We start from the raw sequence: 16,426 nt of genomic DNA, 5'->3' as shown, positions 1-16,426 counted from the left end.
TTCAGGCGCTGCCTCCCCTGGGCCTTGTTCTGTTGTAGCCCCCCGTGGCCGTGTCAGGCTCAGCCTCCCCCCTCCCCCATTCCGGACAGCGCCAGCTTCATTTCTGAGATCCACTAGAGCCGTTCGCCTGTGGCAGGCAGGCACTCTGGGCAGCCCACAGCCGGGCAGGGCAGCTGAACTGCTGCCAGTTCCTCTCTGAAACCCCGGGGTTTAGCTGGTGCTCAGCATTCGCCTCCCTCCCAGCACCAGCGATGCAAGGTAGCCTCAAAAGGACCTCGGGGCACCCCACGCAGACCCCCGGCTGAGGACCTCCACTGCCGGGCGCTGGCATGGAGGCGCTCTGCTCGGCTTCAGCCTAGCACATAGGGTTTTGCGAAAAGCCAAGAAGGAAACATTGCCAGAGTCTTTTATGCATGAAACCGAGAAGTAATTAGCTACACATTAGCCGAAAGCTAATTAGTAGAGCATTCAGGGGAGCGGGGGTTTGATTGCACAGTTCGCAAGGGGCTCAGTGCCCCTGTGCAGGTTGTCTTGTGAGAACCTGACATTTACACAGGTTTTTTTCATGGCCTGTGCTGATAGGAATGGGCACCTCAAGGCTGAAAAGCAAGATAGAGGCTCAAATCGTTGGCAGTGATCAGAGATAGCAACAGCAAAGCACCCAGAGACATTCAGAAAAGAACAGCATCCTTTTTTGTGGTTCTCCTCTGCCTTTTTGTTAAAAATATTTGTCTTTATTGACTTAAAAGACTTTGGAAAGTTGAATGTCTTCATAATTACGTGGATACTTGGCTAGGGTGTGGTTACCGTGTGCTGAGTGCATTTCTTTGGTTCAGGAGGCCCTGGGGTTTCATGTTTGTGTCTAATCAAGACACACAAGAGCAGGGAATAAATCTTGCCGTAACCCGTCATGTGTTATTGTATCTGAACTGCATGCAGCGCACTGGAATGGCATCCCAGGGCGTGCGTTGCTGCACCTCAGGTGTGTTTACCTGACAAGTTAACCTCATACCACGTCACTTATTTAGTACGCTGTACTCCAGGCATGTAGTAACTGCACACCCTGCTGTATGTCACTGAGCCATGATAGATGACACCCTAACGTGCCTCAGGTGCAGCAATACACAATAGGGCATACAAGGGATGGTTGGGGGGGTGGGGGGGGTTATATTATATATGTGCATCTTGTACCCAGCCTGGTCTGTGCTTAGTGTTGTGACCCACATTCCAGACCACTGTTACTGTGCCCAAGATGTGCCTGCATCTAGCTTTGGTTGTGTATTGCACCTAAGAAGTTGGTGCAAGGAATTGGCTGCCAAGTTGTGCATTATTGTTCCTCCACTGTTATTCCACGTGCAAGCGAAGAATATATTTATGTACATGATTTAAGAATACTGCTATACCTGTCATTAGAATGATTTAATTTTGATGAGCTAAATAGCTGTTTAGGATGAGAGACAATTTGCAGAGAAAAACGCCTTTGGTGTTATATACAGGCAGATTTTAATTTAAATTTCATTTTCTTAAGTTTGTAGTGTATAGCAGTGGTTCTCAACCTTTTGTGGACCAGTATGCATTTGTAGACATAGATGGGCAGTCCCAGCCCAGTGCTCCTCACTCCTGACCTGCTGCCTCCCAGGCCCCAACCCCCCAGTGGGTGTGTGTGTGGGGGGGAGGCTCCAAGCAGCCCCTTCCAGGCTTCAGCTCTGCCAGCCTGCAAGGAAAAAGTCACGGTTTCCCCTTTTTTTTTCTGTTGAAGGAGAATCAATTTTTAAAGTTTGTTCATGATGCTTTCATATATTTTTGCGACCTACTTTTGGGTCGTGACCCACGGGTTGAGAAACATTGGCCTATACTATTTAAGTATCTCTTTAAAAAAAAAAAAAATCTGGGGGCTTCAGGAGACTTTTTTCCCCCTCTTATTCTGTAGCATAAAAACTGGGCTGGTCTTAACATCTTTCTTGTTTTAGTCATAGTAATGTCTTCAATGGATAGTCTTAGCAAAATATTTTCCTTTTTTAAGGAGCTGTGTTTGGTCAGCTTCTATAACATGATGCTGATTGTAGGAGAGATGGAGGAGAGACTCCCTAGCGTGTTTGTAACTGGTCTTTCCTTTGTTTCTCCTCCATTATTGGCTGGGTTCTGATTTATCTCATTAAGTCTTGAAGAGCTCGTCTAACTGGCAAGTGAGATGTATTTCAGTGTCTGGACTCTGCAGTCTGAAATTCACAAATTCCACTTCATCTTTGGAAATAAGGAATACTGTCCTTTCCTGAGATTTGCCCGGTGCCTTAGCTGTGCATCTCAGCAGCTAGTCAGCTTTTTTGATCTCCAGTCGGAATGAAGCTGTATCTTAAGTCCTGCACCACCTGGGGATTGGGCTGTTGGAGATTGTTAACATTTGAGCTTGAGATGTACTGGCAGTTAGGCACTGAGACAGGAGAGGGAAAACTTTCCCAGTGGTTGACTAAACAATTGGGTCTAGGTTGATCTTTCCCCAGCTTCCCCAGTTTACTTCAAGGCATAAAAGATAGAAGGTCCTGGATATAACTGTAAGCTGCATTCGATTGGAGGGCCTGGAGTCAATGTGGTGGGGCTACTTGTGGAAGGGTAGCTATACCACAATGTTGCAAACTCCAGTGTAAGGTGAGTGTAGAGTGCCTCAAAACTGTAGACCCCACTGTTTTGTGGGTACTCCTTGGTTGCAGAAAGGCTAAAGGACATCACCCTGACAGAAATGTACCCTCCCTGAGATGTTAGGCAGTCCATAGCAGTTCTACCTGTTGTTCTCTGACAGAAGCTACTACCATCGAGGCACTGAGCATCTGGACTTGGTCTGGCCTTTGGATTTTCTCTTAGTGGTCTAAAGGGTGGATGATAGGTCTTGGGCAGCCTCCGTTCCTCCATACTCTTGCCTAGGTGTACCCGTAGAAGGTGTTGGTGACTAGACCTCTTACATGTACACCATGTTCCAGAGGATTGAGGGTTGCCTATTAATAGAGACCTGTTTTTATGACTATCTCAGCACGTTAAACTCTGGTAAAATGACAAAAACATGAAATAACTAACAAAGGCAATGGTATCTGGTGAAATAATGGAAAGGGTTTTTTTCCAAGTGCAATGATTATTCAGTGCAGTTCCGTCAATTCTCCAATACAAGGAGAAGGGAAATATAAATCAAAAACCTAATACATTAAGCTAGGTGGTGTATGTGTAGGGGGCAGGGAGTGGGGATTGAGATTCAGTGGAGAAAGAGCTTTCGGGGCAGGGAACAGAGGCTTTTCAGATGGTGGAGTTTGTAATCTGTGCTTATGCTAAATGTGCTCAGCTTGAAAATACAATTAAACACACTGAAAATCTAATGCAAGCTTGAGCCTGAGGCTGCTGAACTCAAGGCAGATTGTTTCACGGTCTCCTGAACTGGAAAGAGTATTGGCCTTGGAGCCTGCTTAGCCTCCTACATAGAGAAAGATGAAAGCATTCTATATTCATACAGACAACTGTTAACTCTCTTTCAGATTCTGTTGATCTCTGGAAGTTGGGGCTTGCACCCTACTGGATTGAGAAGCGCCCCCACCCCTTTCCCAGCCATGCTAACTGCAGGATGAAGCTCGAAGCTGTTGTGGAGCAGCTGCAAAAGCAGCAACAGCAGCAGCAAGCTCCTCTGCAGATGGATTCCAGGGAGAGACAGCAGAGGCAGATCAGAGAGGCCCAGATGCTGTATACTCAGCAGCTGGCTGCCCAGCAGGCTGTTCTAGCAGCCACATCTGGCAGAGCTTCAGGTGGCTCTGCTGTTGGCCCTCTGGCCAGAGTCCCACCTGTAGCTGGGGCTGCCCGAGCTTTTGATCAGAGCAGCATGAACTCTGATCCTGAGGAGGAGGAAGAGGAAGACGAAGAAGAGGAGGATGAGGAAGAGGAAGGGGGTTTGGAAGGTGGAGATCTTGAGGATGGCACCGAAATGACTGGGAAAGATGCCTGTTCTGCTTTGAAGTTTTTTCATTCTCCCAAAGTGGCCCATCACAACCAAAGAGTGGCTTCTACCTCTAATCCCACCCCAGGACATCAGCGAGGACAGCCAGTAAAGGAAGAGCAGGGTAAAGACACTACTAAACAACCATATTCAGGTTCCCCATCTGGGCGGCAGCCCTGGAGATTGGATGAACAGCTCAAGCAGGTCAGTGTGAATGGAGTTTCTCTCTGAAGCTTTTCTTCTCAAAGTAAGCCTCATACCTGTTATAGGCACCTTGTTTGTTAGCTGTAGGAGCACAGATTTCTGGTGACCCACAGAAGTAGTAAGTGAAGGCCCCTTATCTGTGGGTCTCAGCTTTTTACTTCTAGCCGTAGCCCTTGCAGATCAGAGATGAGTTGGTCTACGTGACTCATTTGTCCTTCACCTTTCTGCTTAGGCTGTCAGCAAGGGGCTGACAAATGCTATTTGTTATAATTGCTTTTGATGCAGACACCTGCCTGGTAGTATCTGACTCAACTTATTCCTCCCAGACCATCTGCAAGCCCTCAATAAAGACTTCCAATCACTGCAAACTCAGATTGGATTGGAGCCTGTGTTCTGGAATGTGGGGAAAGCTCCATACCCCACCAGTGATTCAGTGAATCAGCCAGGCCATTTTATAACTCATGAGTGGGAGGAAAGTGATTTGCATGCTATTGTATTCTAACAGCTGGGATGCTTATAATGAGTTTAAAAGGATAATTATCAGTGCTTGAAATATGTCAGTAGTGCCAAGAATTCTTTACTTGGTTGTGTTTCATGATAAGTGGGTATATCTTTAACAAACATAACACAAGGGTGCTTTATGCTTTAAATCAGTGGATCTTAACTCCGTTGGGTGCAGCTACAGTTGTAGGGATTTTGAGACTGGCACTAACACATGCTAGGTTTAGATTTGTGGGTTGGGTTTAGCAACACTTGGCTGCAACCAGTACAGTATGGGCTTGTGGAAGGTTTCCATTGGGGACTGCTACAGTTTCAAAGTTGAATTAATTCTTCCTTTGGTTCTAGGCAGATAGAATTTCTGAGGAAGCGACTGGAAGTAGGAAGACTGATTTTTTTTTTTCCTTAGTGATGATCTGTGAATAGTAGACTTTGATTGCTTGCTATGAACATAGATCATTTCAAATCTCCTCTTAAGAAACTGTTGGTTGGAGGCTTGAGTGTTTTGCTTCATGATGAAAAAAAGTTCTTTGCAAGCTTTCGGGCACAAAGGCCCTTCTTCAGGCATTGGGAGACTCTGCAAAGTCTCCCAATGCCTGAAGAAGGACGTTTGTGCCCAAAAGCTTGCAAAGAACTTTTTTCCAACTATTTAGTTGGTCTAATAAAAGATATCACATCTATACAAAGAACCTTGCCTGCCTGTGTCCTTAGACCAACACAGCTACGACAAACAACCTTGCTACATGATGACATGGGAGGCTTTTCAATGAGGAAGAATTTGTCACCTTTAGAACTTTGTATCAGGCTTGACCTCCTACATAAAAGAAATGCAGTAGTCTCACCCAGTATTTCCAGCAGTAAGCCCACATCTGTGCTCGCTAGTTCCCATATTGATGGTCCTGGCAGGATTCTGTGCAAGTGACTTGAGTTAGCGGTAAGCAGGATTCCTACCTCCAGTGTTTAGCAGCCAGCCAGCTGCTGCGCCTCCTAGGCATTTGTTGCTCAAGAGAGGTTGGTTTGAGAGAGGAGTTATTCAAACTGCTCTAAGGAAATTGGATGGGTGTGTCAGTCAGGTGACTGGCACTGGAGAAATTGCTTCAGCCCTTGCTAAAGTACAATGTGGTGGCTGATGGGAAAACTGGTTTCCTTTTTCGAGTCTCTCAACAGGGTGTAGCTGGGAGGTCTCTGACAGCACAGTCAAACCAGTGTGGCAGAGGGTACAAGCAGGGCTGGATTAACACATAGGCAAACTAGACACATGCCTAGGGCCCTGAGCTGCGGCGGGGGGGGTGGGCCTGGTGGCGGCATGAATGGCCCCATCTGCTTCCCTTCCCTTTCCCTTCCCTCTGCTGGCCTTGCTGCCAGTGGCTGCTTCCTAGCTGCGGCTCCAAGCCCTGCTCCCTGCGGGTGGCAGCACCAGGGTGGGGAAAGGGGCCTCGACTAGCCCGGGGTCCACAAATTTGTTTGCCTAGGGCCCACTAAGGGGTTAATCCAGCATAGGTACAAGCCTGGAAGTGTAGGCTCCTCTCTTTAGTAGCCACTTGATTCAAAAACTAATTTCAGACTGAGAGACTGGGTCAGTGCTTCACTGACTTTGGACAAATTATTTCTTTGTGGTTTGGTATAGTGCTCTAGGCAGCATCACATGAAGCTTACTAAGGTAGTGGGTTTGATTCCCTTTGTGCTTCCCTGACAAGAGGGGGAAAAAAAAGCCTACAAACTGGTCAGATGTAGCGTCAGAAAATATCTTTGCTGAAAGATAGGTCCCTGGGTGCTGCAGAGCCATTGGTAGAGCTGTACATAGGCTCCCATATATGTGAAGTTCCTAGTTTTGTTGTATTTCAACCATCCTACGGCCTTCAGGAGGCTTTTGCAGCCTAGTGTTGTGTTAGAGCAGCCAGGCTGCTTGTTCTAGAATTCGGGAACTGCAAAGGTGGCTTAAAGTTGATTTTGTTTGTCAGCCTTCCACGCTGCTGTGTTGCATAGATATCTGCTGTATTCAGGAATCTGGCCCGGTGTTTGTAAAGCACTTTGACATATGCTGATGAAAGGTACTGAAGAGGTACAAAATTGTAAAGGTGCTAAGGAAGCGCATTCAGTTCAAGTAGGGCTGGGTTGTCCAACTTCTGAGTGGGCAGAACCTGCTGGCCACAAGCCACATGCTGCACAGACCATGTTCCTCCTGGGCCACATGCCATGCCAAGCTGTGTAGACCCACCCTGCCATGCCAGCACCCTGTGCAGGATCTATGGGTCCCCCTGACAGTACCTTCCCTGGCCCCACAGGCTGCTTTGCCTTGTACCCAGGGTTAGGGGCAACAAGTGGAAGTTGGGGAAAGGAAGGGTAGAGACCAGAGACCTCAGCAGCAGCAGCAGCTGGAGAATGATGGGGGCATGGCACCAGAAGGCCAGGGAGTACAGGTTGACCTCTCAGGGGCTGCATCTGGCCTGTGGGCTGCCATTTGGACAGCCCTGAAGTAAAGAAAGTGTTGAGGGTTGAACTTGTTACATCCACATTTGTAGCTTGTGTTTTGAAGTGTGAAAATGTAACGCTGAGATATCACAATCTTACCTGGTAACATTCACATTTAAGATACCAATGAGTAGCTTGATCTCTGAAGGCAAGAAAGTACAGTTGGACACTTTTCTTTTGGTATTTAAAAGCTCCCCCCGAGCCCTTGTTTTTTTGGGTGTGTAAAATGTCTTATATTCATGAGGTGTTTAAAATGATCTGTGATGTCCTTTGTGGAATTAACTGGATTACCATTTTCATCTCTTACCAGTTGCAAGCACTTTTCTTCCTCCTGTCTTCAGAAACAATATTTAGGAAAGTTGTTTTGTGTTAAATTCTGCAGGGCCTTTTCATTAGACATTCAGGGGAGTAAGTGGCTTTATTTGTACAAGTTTTAAAGATGGCATTATTGGAAATGGATTCATAAATGATTGTATTGTAAGCCTTTTTAGTGCTCGGGCAGTGCTTTGCTAGCTTGGGACATCCTGAGGTCATTTTATACTGGAACATAACCACTCAGTGATAGGGTGCAATGTATGCTTCCTTACCCCTCACTTGAATCTTGAGGTCAGCTGGTACATAAGGATTGAGGCCAGAGCCTGTTGCATGCCTGATAAAGGTTAAGCATCCTTGATCTAGCATCTGCATTGTGGCTGTGCTCGAACCTACCCTGGGTACAAGGAGGAGGAGGAAATCCTTGCATGCCTGACCTCCTTCCCCACATTATTTACAGACTACAGGACTGTAAGGTTGGAGCTTACAAAGGCGCTTGAACTTAACACAGCTTTGTTTGCTTGCTTCCTTATTTTCTCATCAATGATGTCAGCCCAGCTTGGGAGAGAAGTCGGCCACAGCTGCAGCCAATGAGAAGAGCTGTTTTAATTTGTTCAACTCGAACATCTTTCAAGGGCCTACCCATGTTTTAGTTGTATTTTCAGCTCAGCAACAAGTCAGCAGATAAAAGATCATATTTTCAAAAGTGCCTAAGTTCCACTGACTGGCAGCTTAGCTCCTAAATCACATTGATGCATTTTTTCTCACTTGTTTCAAATACTCTAGATTGGGGCTGTGCAACTGGCAGCCTGCCGCCCCCCAGGCAGTTATCTTATGGCCCGTGGGCTTCTGCTGGGGTGCCACTCTCTGCTATTATGGCTAGGATCTCTGGGGTCCCACTCCCTCCAGCTTTCGCTTCCTGCTCCAAGGGTCCCAGGAAACCTGTGGCTTGAACAGCAAGGTAGTGCGGGGGGCACAGAGAAGGAGGACAGGTATGAGGAGGGTCCCACAGAAAGGGAAGGGAAGCTATGGCCCACGTGGTATGCAATTCCCCAGGATCTGGCTTTTGCCATCAGCTCTAGAACATGAACATGGTTGTGTTGAGTTCTCCTTTTGAATGTGATTTTCTCTTGATTAACTGGGGCCTTCAGGAGTGTTGGCTTTGCTGCACAAGACTGAGATTCTCTGGAGGGAGCCTAATACTAGGGTGGCAGAAAGTTGAAAAACAGCATTGATGTCTGGCTGCTCCGAGTTCCTATTCAGAATTGGACAGCCGAGTAAATAATTGTAGAACAAGCCATCGGACAAAAGAGCTGGCTCAGCTTATGACACAAGGGCGGTGGGAATCCTGTCAGCACAAAACAGCGAGGGAGTGGAGCGGCTCGTCAAGGGCTTGCAGTCCCAAAAGGAGGGTGGAGGGAACCAGGCAGCTCCCTCTCTCCTAGTGCTGCTCAAATCCTGTGTAAATCCATCACTGCTTAGATAGCTGAGAGCTCCCACGGCTTGGGCAGAAAGGGCCTGGTGGACTGCCCGTCTTTATCCAAAGAGAAATGAGATTTTAATTCCGCAGAAGAAAATGACACTTTTTAGCAGATGGTTGGGTGTGGGTTCTCATCTAATTTTAAACATAGCTGGGCAGCCTCTCTGGTTACCAGGGAGAGCAGCAGTATGGAGACAGGATTGCTGCCGAATCACTTTGGCTGCCAATATTCCAACTGATGTCCCAGCGAATCCTTTTCACACTCAGGAACACTTTTATTATTGTGGTTAGCAAGATTCCTACTTTAGTTCTTGCAGGGAATATAAATTACTCCAAGATCCTCAGCTGACTAGTGGTATTTAGTGCCTTTGCTTATGGGCATTTAAGTCAGTGCCTTAAAGGGGCTTGAGTTTCACAAGGTTGGTGCACTTTTTAACAGTTACGTCCTTTAAAGATGTCTCAGGTTGGATACTCACAATCATTCCCTTTACATGCCTTCTGAGTTGATAGTATGCCTTGTTTATTCATTATCCTGCCGCCTCTGAGAGTTTTTAATATTTTGTTTTGTTTTGGGGGATTTTTTATTATGAATTCCAGTGCATGGATTCTGTGCTTGCTCATAACCTCTGCAACCTCACGTGTGTGTGATTGATTATAAAAGCCAGAATTGGCTTGGGAGTCAGTCAACCTTTAGAAATGCCTCTGGATCGTCTGTCCATGTGGCAATTAACTGGTTAAGACAGCAGGATCATGGGTAGGAAAAGCTTGGGTGTGTCATGTTCTTATATTTCCATTTTCTGTCCCTTCAGAGCGATTACAAGAAAGTGGCCACATGCCACACTGCATTTTATAATCCGGTAGCCCAAGTTATAATCTTTTCATGGACACTTAAGGAGTCGGGAGTCCTAGTTTTCCACATTTTTGTTCCTGTATATTCCTGCGCTGCACCGACCTATGTGATTAAAGCAATGTACAGTTGATAGTGTTCATAAGGAGGGCTAAGAAAAAGGGGCACCTGACATGCTCTGAGTATACAGAAGTCAGCTGGATTTTTTTGTTTGTTTACTTCAATTTGATGTTGAGCTCGCGAAAATATGGTTCAAGAATAATACTCAAAGCCATACAGGTTCAATGGAGCTTTGTTCTGTAGAATTATTTCTGCTAGTGCAAAGTTTTGCCAGGCAACAGCAGGCATGTATGTGATAATTATAACATGGTTCTTACCAAGCTTGAGAACTTGCAGCTCCGGGCAGCAATACTGATCTTATCGGCATTTTGTGCTACAACAGCTCCCTTTATAGTAGCTTCTGTTTCACTTCCCAGGGTTCAGCTCCACCCACACAAGGAATTTCTTCTGATTCTCTGATAATCCTGAAATTGCTGCGCCCCTCTGTACATTTCCCATTAGCTGTGCATTTGCAGTTAAGCTGGTGGGATAGGGAGAAAAAGACTGTTCCACGGCAATGATTAGTTCCTTAATGGATATTTGTGATTGGGAAATCACCATGCTTAGTTTGAAGTCTGTCTAGAAATACCAGAATTGAAGTACTTCTGGCAGGCAGGTATATCAGGTTTGAGTTAGGTTGTCAAAACTAAGTAAAGTTCCTAGTTGTTTGTGGTAAAGACCTTGGGCATTTGTACACATGCTTGCGCTGCAGCACTGTGCACTTTTAAAGGTGCCCGGCACTGTGGCACATACATTTTTATAAACAGCAAAATGCATATCAGCTCTGAGAATATGGAGGTGGAGCACTTGTAAACTAAAACACAACCAAAGGTGTTTTAGTTCAAAAGCTCACCACTGCTGTTTTCTCAACACTGACAGGCATTTCACCGTTTATACAAATGCATGTGTTGAGCAGACTCGATTAATTGAGTCTGCTTCGACATGCCGGATCTCTGGCACATCGGAGCAGACAAACGTATGTCTATAAATGCCCCTTGTTTCTTCACCAGTGGTGACCTCCAGCATATGCACCAAAAATAAATATACCAGGGGAACGAACTCATCTGCACCTTCCTTGAAAATATTTGCATTGGGGAACTTTGAGAACTTTAGGGTGAGGTGCACCTCTGGCCTGGCATTCACCATGCTGAACTTTTGTATCCTGGTCTCTCTTTCTCTCTTGTATTAGGCATGGGATGTTGGTCCTGTAGGAAATTAGACTCTTCCCCAACATATAGGATGGTGGGAAAGTGCAAACTTCTATGAAGTAGAATGGATAAGCTCTGAACAGTATAGTCAAAGGAGATTTTCAGAATCTGGCAATTGTGAACTTGAAGAGGCTGGAATGGATTTGTCCTTCTATTGGTGACCCATTCTTATCGCTTCTCCTCTTGAGGAAAAAGTTAATTCTGTTTTTGTAGATGGGACAGGACACTGAAATTGCTCTGGACATTGAGCTCCGTGTTAATAAGATATTCCAGGTGGTTACGGAGTAATCCTAAAATAGCTTATTCTCTAATTGCTTCTAACATCAGGCCAACAGTCTCTGAGTAGCAGTTCCAGGGAACCCTTGGATAGCTGATTAGCTTCAGGGCTTTGGTGGGGGTTTGGCGAAAAGGGAGTGGGGTGGTCAGGATCTGGAGAGAGAGTCTGGAGGCTGGAAGCTCTCTTTAGGGTAAGACCTGTGTCCAGAACTGAGTTTTGCCTGCTGATACCTCATGTGAGAGTGCCAAGTGAAACCAGTCACTCCTTGTAATGCTGCATCATCTGTGTAAGAAATCTCAGATGAATTCCAGTTTGTCATATCTCAAGTGTGGTAGCCAAGGAAGCGAACACAAGCCAATTCCCTGTATAAAAATTAGGAGAGGGACACTTAGCATTCTCCCAAATAAAAAATTTAAATACTGATTTCTACTTCCTTCTGCTTCTGTTGTCTATAAAAAGGCATTCTAATGACTTGTGAAAGGGGTATTGATTTTTTTTTCAGTTTCCTGCTGTTTATGGAGAGAGAGTCTTTCTAGTTTTAGGGTATCTTTGCTTTCCGAGGAGGAATGGATGATTTGAATTTAATCAGAGCTAAATCCTCCCTGGGAAATGTCTTTATCACATGAAGGGCCACTTGTTTCAGTAAGCCTGTAAGCTTCTCATCTGTAGCTAGGTAGCTGTTTCTTAACATTTCACCCATTTCAGCTGAACTCAAGTCACTAGTATCGTAATTCAGGTGGCTGCTTAGTGTCTTAAGTGAATAAGTGTCAAAATCTCTTTTATCCGGTGAGCCAGTTGTCAGCATCACAAAACTGCCGTTGCAGTTGTCATTTTATGGGATCCTAGATTGATAATCTGGGCAAAGCATATAGAAACCTGGAAGTGTTGAGGGGGAGTTAGTCCCTTTAAATTGCATATGATCAGCAGGGATCCTGGTTTTCTCTGATAAACACCCCCCCCCCCCATTTTTAGATTAAAAATAGTAACCCAAAATCCACATTTTTCCGTGATTAAAACAAAACACCACTCTCCATCCATCCATCCATGCATCCATCCATCCATTAGTGGTGTTTCATTTTGGTCATGGAAAAATGTGGATTTTGGGTTACTTTTTTTAATCCAAAAATTGGTGGGGAGAAGGTTTATCAGAGAGAATCAGGATTCCCAATGATCAAGGAAGATTTTGCCTGTCAAGCGCTCATACTGTAGTCCAAGGCTTTCCAGATTGTAAGTGGCTGGGGACAACACACTCCATAAGCAGCACCAATGGGGGCTGCATCAGCACAAGACACAGGCCTCCCAGGCCTCATATATGCATATGCCTGGTTGCCTGGATCCCTTAGGTAGATACGGACTGTCATGCTTTCCCACAGGGTTGGCAAAAAAAAGTACTTTTTTTAAAGTTTTCACCAGGACAGTGATCAAAACTGGTTTAAACCATCTGATACTGGCTTTCATCAAGCAAACCTTCTCAAACATGCCAGGAGCTTCTGTAATGGTAATTACAAGAGATCAGAATACCATTTAACTTTTGCCATGGCAGCCTTCAAAAAAGCAAAATTAAAATACATGTCATGTGAAGAGTTGTGCCTATGAGGGTGATAAAGTTTAGAAAATGAGTTTATAAGAAGTGTTGTTAGTTGGGTCAGACCATAGGTCCAGTTCTAGTCAGTCTCCTGGCTTTGGCCAAGCTGTCCTACCAGACCAGGAAGGAGATGCTTGCTGGTGGGGACTTGAGTGTGTGCGGGGTTGTCTACCTTTGCCTCATCTGTGCACATCCCTGAGCAGAATTTCACTATACAGTGTCCAGCGGCTCTTTAGAGGCCTTTGAAGAACGGGGGATCTGGGTAGAGTCCGCAGCGTGGTGTCCTTCCTCGGCACCCTGGTTATTAGCCTGTAACCTTCATTCCTGTTCCTGTTCTGTCACTTGGTGTCCCAAGAAATTAGTTGCGCATTTAGTGGCCTTCCCCTAGCCACTCCGGGAACCTTATAATTCAGGTCCTCGGCCCAGTGCCATGGCACAAGTAGACCTGTCTTGGTGGCAGAGGACGAATGCTGAGGGAGGGTGAACAGGGCATGTTCAGTCTTCCAACCTCTGCTCTTCTCTCATTGCAGTTTCTAGCATTCACAGGTGATTCAGAGGCTGCCCCCTTGTCTATCACGTCTAATACCTACTCTTTCCTCCATGAATTTGAACAGTATCTTTTTCAACTGGGTTAAACTATCAACCTCCACAACATCTTGTGGTAATGAGTTCCACAAGTTAATTACTCACTTCATGAAAAGATTCTCCTTTTAGCTTTAAACCTTCTCCCTAATTGTTTCATTTTATGTTCCCTAGTTGTAGTATTGTGAGAGACTGTATATAATATATTCCTATTTACTTTCTTTGCACCATTTCATATTTTGCAGACCTTTATCATGTCCCATTTTAAGCATCTCATTTGAGGCTGAAAAATTCCAGCCTATTTATTCTCTCATATTGAAGTCCTTCCATACTCCAGATCACCTTTGTTGCTTTTCTTCATACCTTTTCTAGTTAACATAGAGCCCTTCATCATGCATATATAGTTTGGGTTATTTTTTCCTGTGTTCACTTTGCTCTTATTGAGATTGGATTTCATTTGCATTAAATTTCCTCGGATGTGTGATTATTTCTGCAAAAACCAAGAAGCTGCAGAAGAACAATGTCGTGCCTCAAATTTCATGAATCTTTTGGGAAATTATGTACCTAACTGCAAAGGCCACCTTAAGAATTGTGAGGGATTTGCTATGCTAGGATAAACAAGGTGGAACAGCCACATGGCATGGCTTAAATCAAAACTGTTTTTCATAAAAATGGTAGATGACCATGAGAATGACATTCAGGACAACATAGAAACATCAACAGCTTACAGCTGTACAGAGGCAAAGCACCTGTGTCTGTAGCTAAAACCAATAGCAGATGCTCTTGACCAACTCCAGGGCAAACATGGTCAAATTCAGGTGCAACATGAATGGCTACTTGTAATTCATAGCAAAGATCTGAAGTCCTGCGCATAGCTGATCAAGTCTAGATGTAATGACTGCGTGACTCTAGCTCACTTACTAGCCTAACTATATCATCTGCAATACATCTGTTATATTTGTGATTCATCTGCAAGCATGCATAGGTAGCATCATCTGCTTTTAATAGAAATAATTTTTTTTGCCTTTTGGTTTCTGCCAGAATAACCTGAGAAACAGGTCAGAAGCGGAGAAAGCAAGGAAACTTGTCATGTGCTATAAAATACTAAATGCCAGAGTAGGTGAAAAAGAGTCAAGGTCTAAATCAGACCATTGAAGAACAGGGTGAAGTGTCGAGTGCAGTGATTTTGTTTTTGTTTGTTTTCTTTTCATAGGTTAAATATTATTTTAAAATATTGCAAGCAGGATTTTTATCTTCAAGAATAAATTTCAATTTTTAAAACATTTATCTTCATTATTCACTTTTCCTTTAAAAAGTTGTATTTTACTTTTTGGTGCTTTAATTTGAATGTTGTAGGGTATGGTACCAATTAGCAGTTAATAAGGTTAGCTATATTCATTCAAGTAAAGGCTATTCTTTAAATTAATGGTTTTGTTTTGTTTTGTTTTAAATCAGGCCTAATATCTTTACAGAACTTCATCACCTTCTGACCTTTTTTTAAAATCTCCTACCTAGATATACATACACATTTTAAAATATCCTTTATATGGCATTAATAAACTCTCTCCTAACTGGCCAACCTGTTTTGGAAAAGCCAGTTGTCAAAACTTAATTAGGACAGGACAGTTTAAACCTGTAGATAAAACTACTGTGGTTGAAGGTGTCCAACCTGTTTCCCCCACTATGTAGAGTATTTTGAGATCTACAGAAAGGATGTAGAACGTAAATGCTGCTGTGTATTATCCTCTATTTGGTAATCTGACAGAATTTGCAGTGCAATGCCAATTTTTTTATTTTGTTTTAAAAGAAAGCAGAAGATGAATCCCTCAGACTGCATTTCATCCCCCATGCAGTTTTTCTGCTGTAGTAACAACTAAGAACAGACCTGTTAGTTTTGAAGGGTTGTTGGCTAACTTATGAAGCAATTAAATAATGTGTTTGTGGGTTAAACTGTTTTTCACACTTCCTCCCTACCTGGAGGAGCTCATGCATATTCTCATCCCTTCTCTTTCCTGGATTTACAATGAGAGAGATCACAGCACGATTGAGAATTTAAAAAGCCTCTCATGAATGTGGGTTCTTTGATTCTTTTTTGGGGGGGAGGTGCATGCCCATCTAGAAGCCCTTTAAAGATTTTCAGAACCTGAATCCCCAGTGCTTTGAAAATCAGGTTCACTTAGTTCTCTGAGGTTGAAAGGAATCAAAACTCATGGCAGAGGTGATATCTTGTATTAGACCAACTAGATATTTGCAAAAAAATTCTTTATTTGCAAGTTTTTGGACACGGGTACCCTTTTTCAAGCATAGGAGATTGCAAAGATTGTTAAAGTTGTAAAACCCGGATACCTTATATCAGGTTGTTGGGTATCCAGGCTGTAGATGTATTGGTCTAGACTGGCGAAAGGAATCAAAACTCATGGAAGAGGTGAGATCTTTTATTAGGCCAACTAGATATCTGCAAACAAATTATTGCATTTAAATGCAATAATTTGTTTGCAGATATCTAGTTGGCCTAATAAAAGATCTCACCTCTTCCACAAGTTTTGATTCCTTATATCAGGTTGAATACTCAATATTACCAGTTGCTGTTGGAGGTCTTGGCTTGCATGTTTTACTCAGACTATTCACACAGGCTTGTTGTTGCTCCAAGTTAACTGGCTTCTTATCAGGGTTCAGGAGCAGCTGGATGTTACCCTCATTAGCAGGAAGCTGTGTTTTTAATCTCCGTTAGCAAAGGACATCCAGATGAATCCTCCTGCGAACAAAACTGGTCTTCAGATCGCTTCCCAGAGTGTTGGGAATTGGCCTGCTGTAATAAACAGCTGACATAACAGAAGCGGCAATAATCCCCCATTAAATATCTTTCAGCTGATGGGGCTCACTGGATAATTG

General features: G+C 44.1%; 1 protein-coding gene across 1 annotated transcript in view; it reads left to right on the top strand.

Annotated features, from left to right (window-relative positions):
• The first annotated feature begins 3,521 nt into the window (after positions 1–3,521).
• The window catches only part of ARID3B (AT-rich interaction domain 3B), a 42,333-nt gene continuing 29,428 nt past the window's right edge, over positions 3,522–16,426 (top strand). The window contains exon 1 of the mRNA XM_025199859.1: positions 3,522–4,174. Within this exon, the coding sequence (XP_025055644.1) occupies positions 3,605–4,174 (570 nt within the window). The 5' untranslated portion in view covers positions 3,522–3,604. The remainder of the gene's footprint in view (positions 4,175–16,426) is intronic.

This window comes from Alligator sinensis, unplaced genomic scaffold (genome assembly GCF_000455745.1).
Source record: "Alligator sinensis unplaced genomic scaffold, ASM45574v1 scaffold1097_1, whole genome shotgun sequence".
In the NCBI taxonomy this organism is placed as follows: domain Eukaryota; kingdom Metazoa; phylum Chordata; order Crocodylia; family Alligatoridae; genus Alligator; species Alligator sinensis.
The sequence above is the reverse complement of the archived record's forward strand: the minus strand, read 5'-3'. Positions and strand labels throughout refer to the sequence as shown.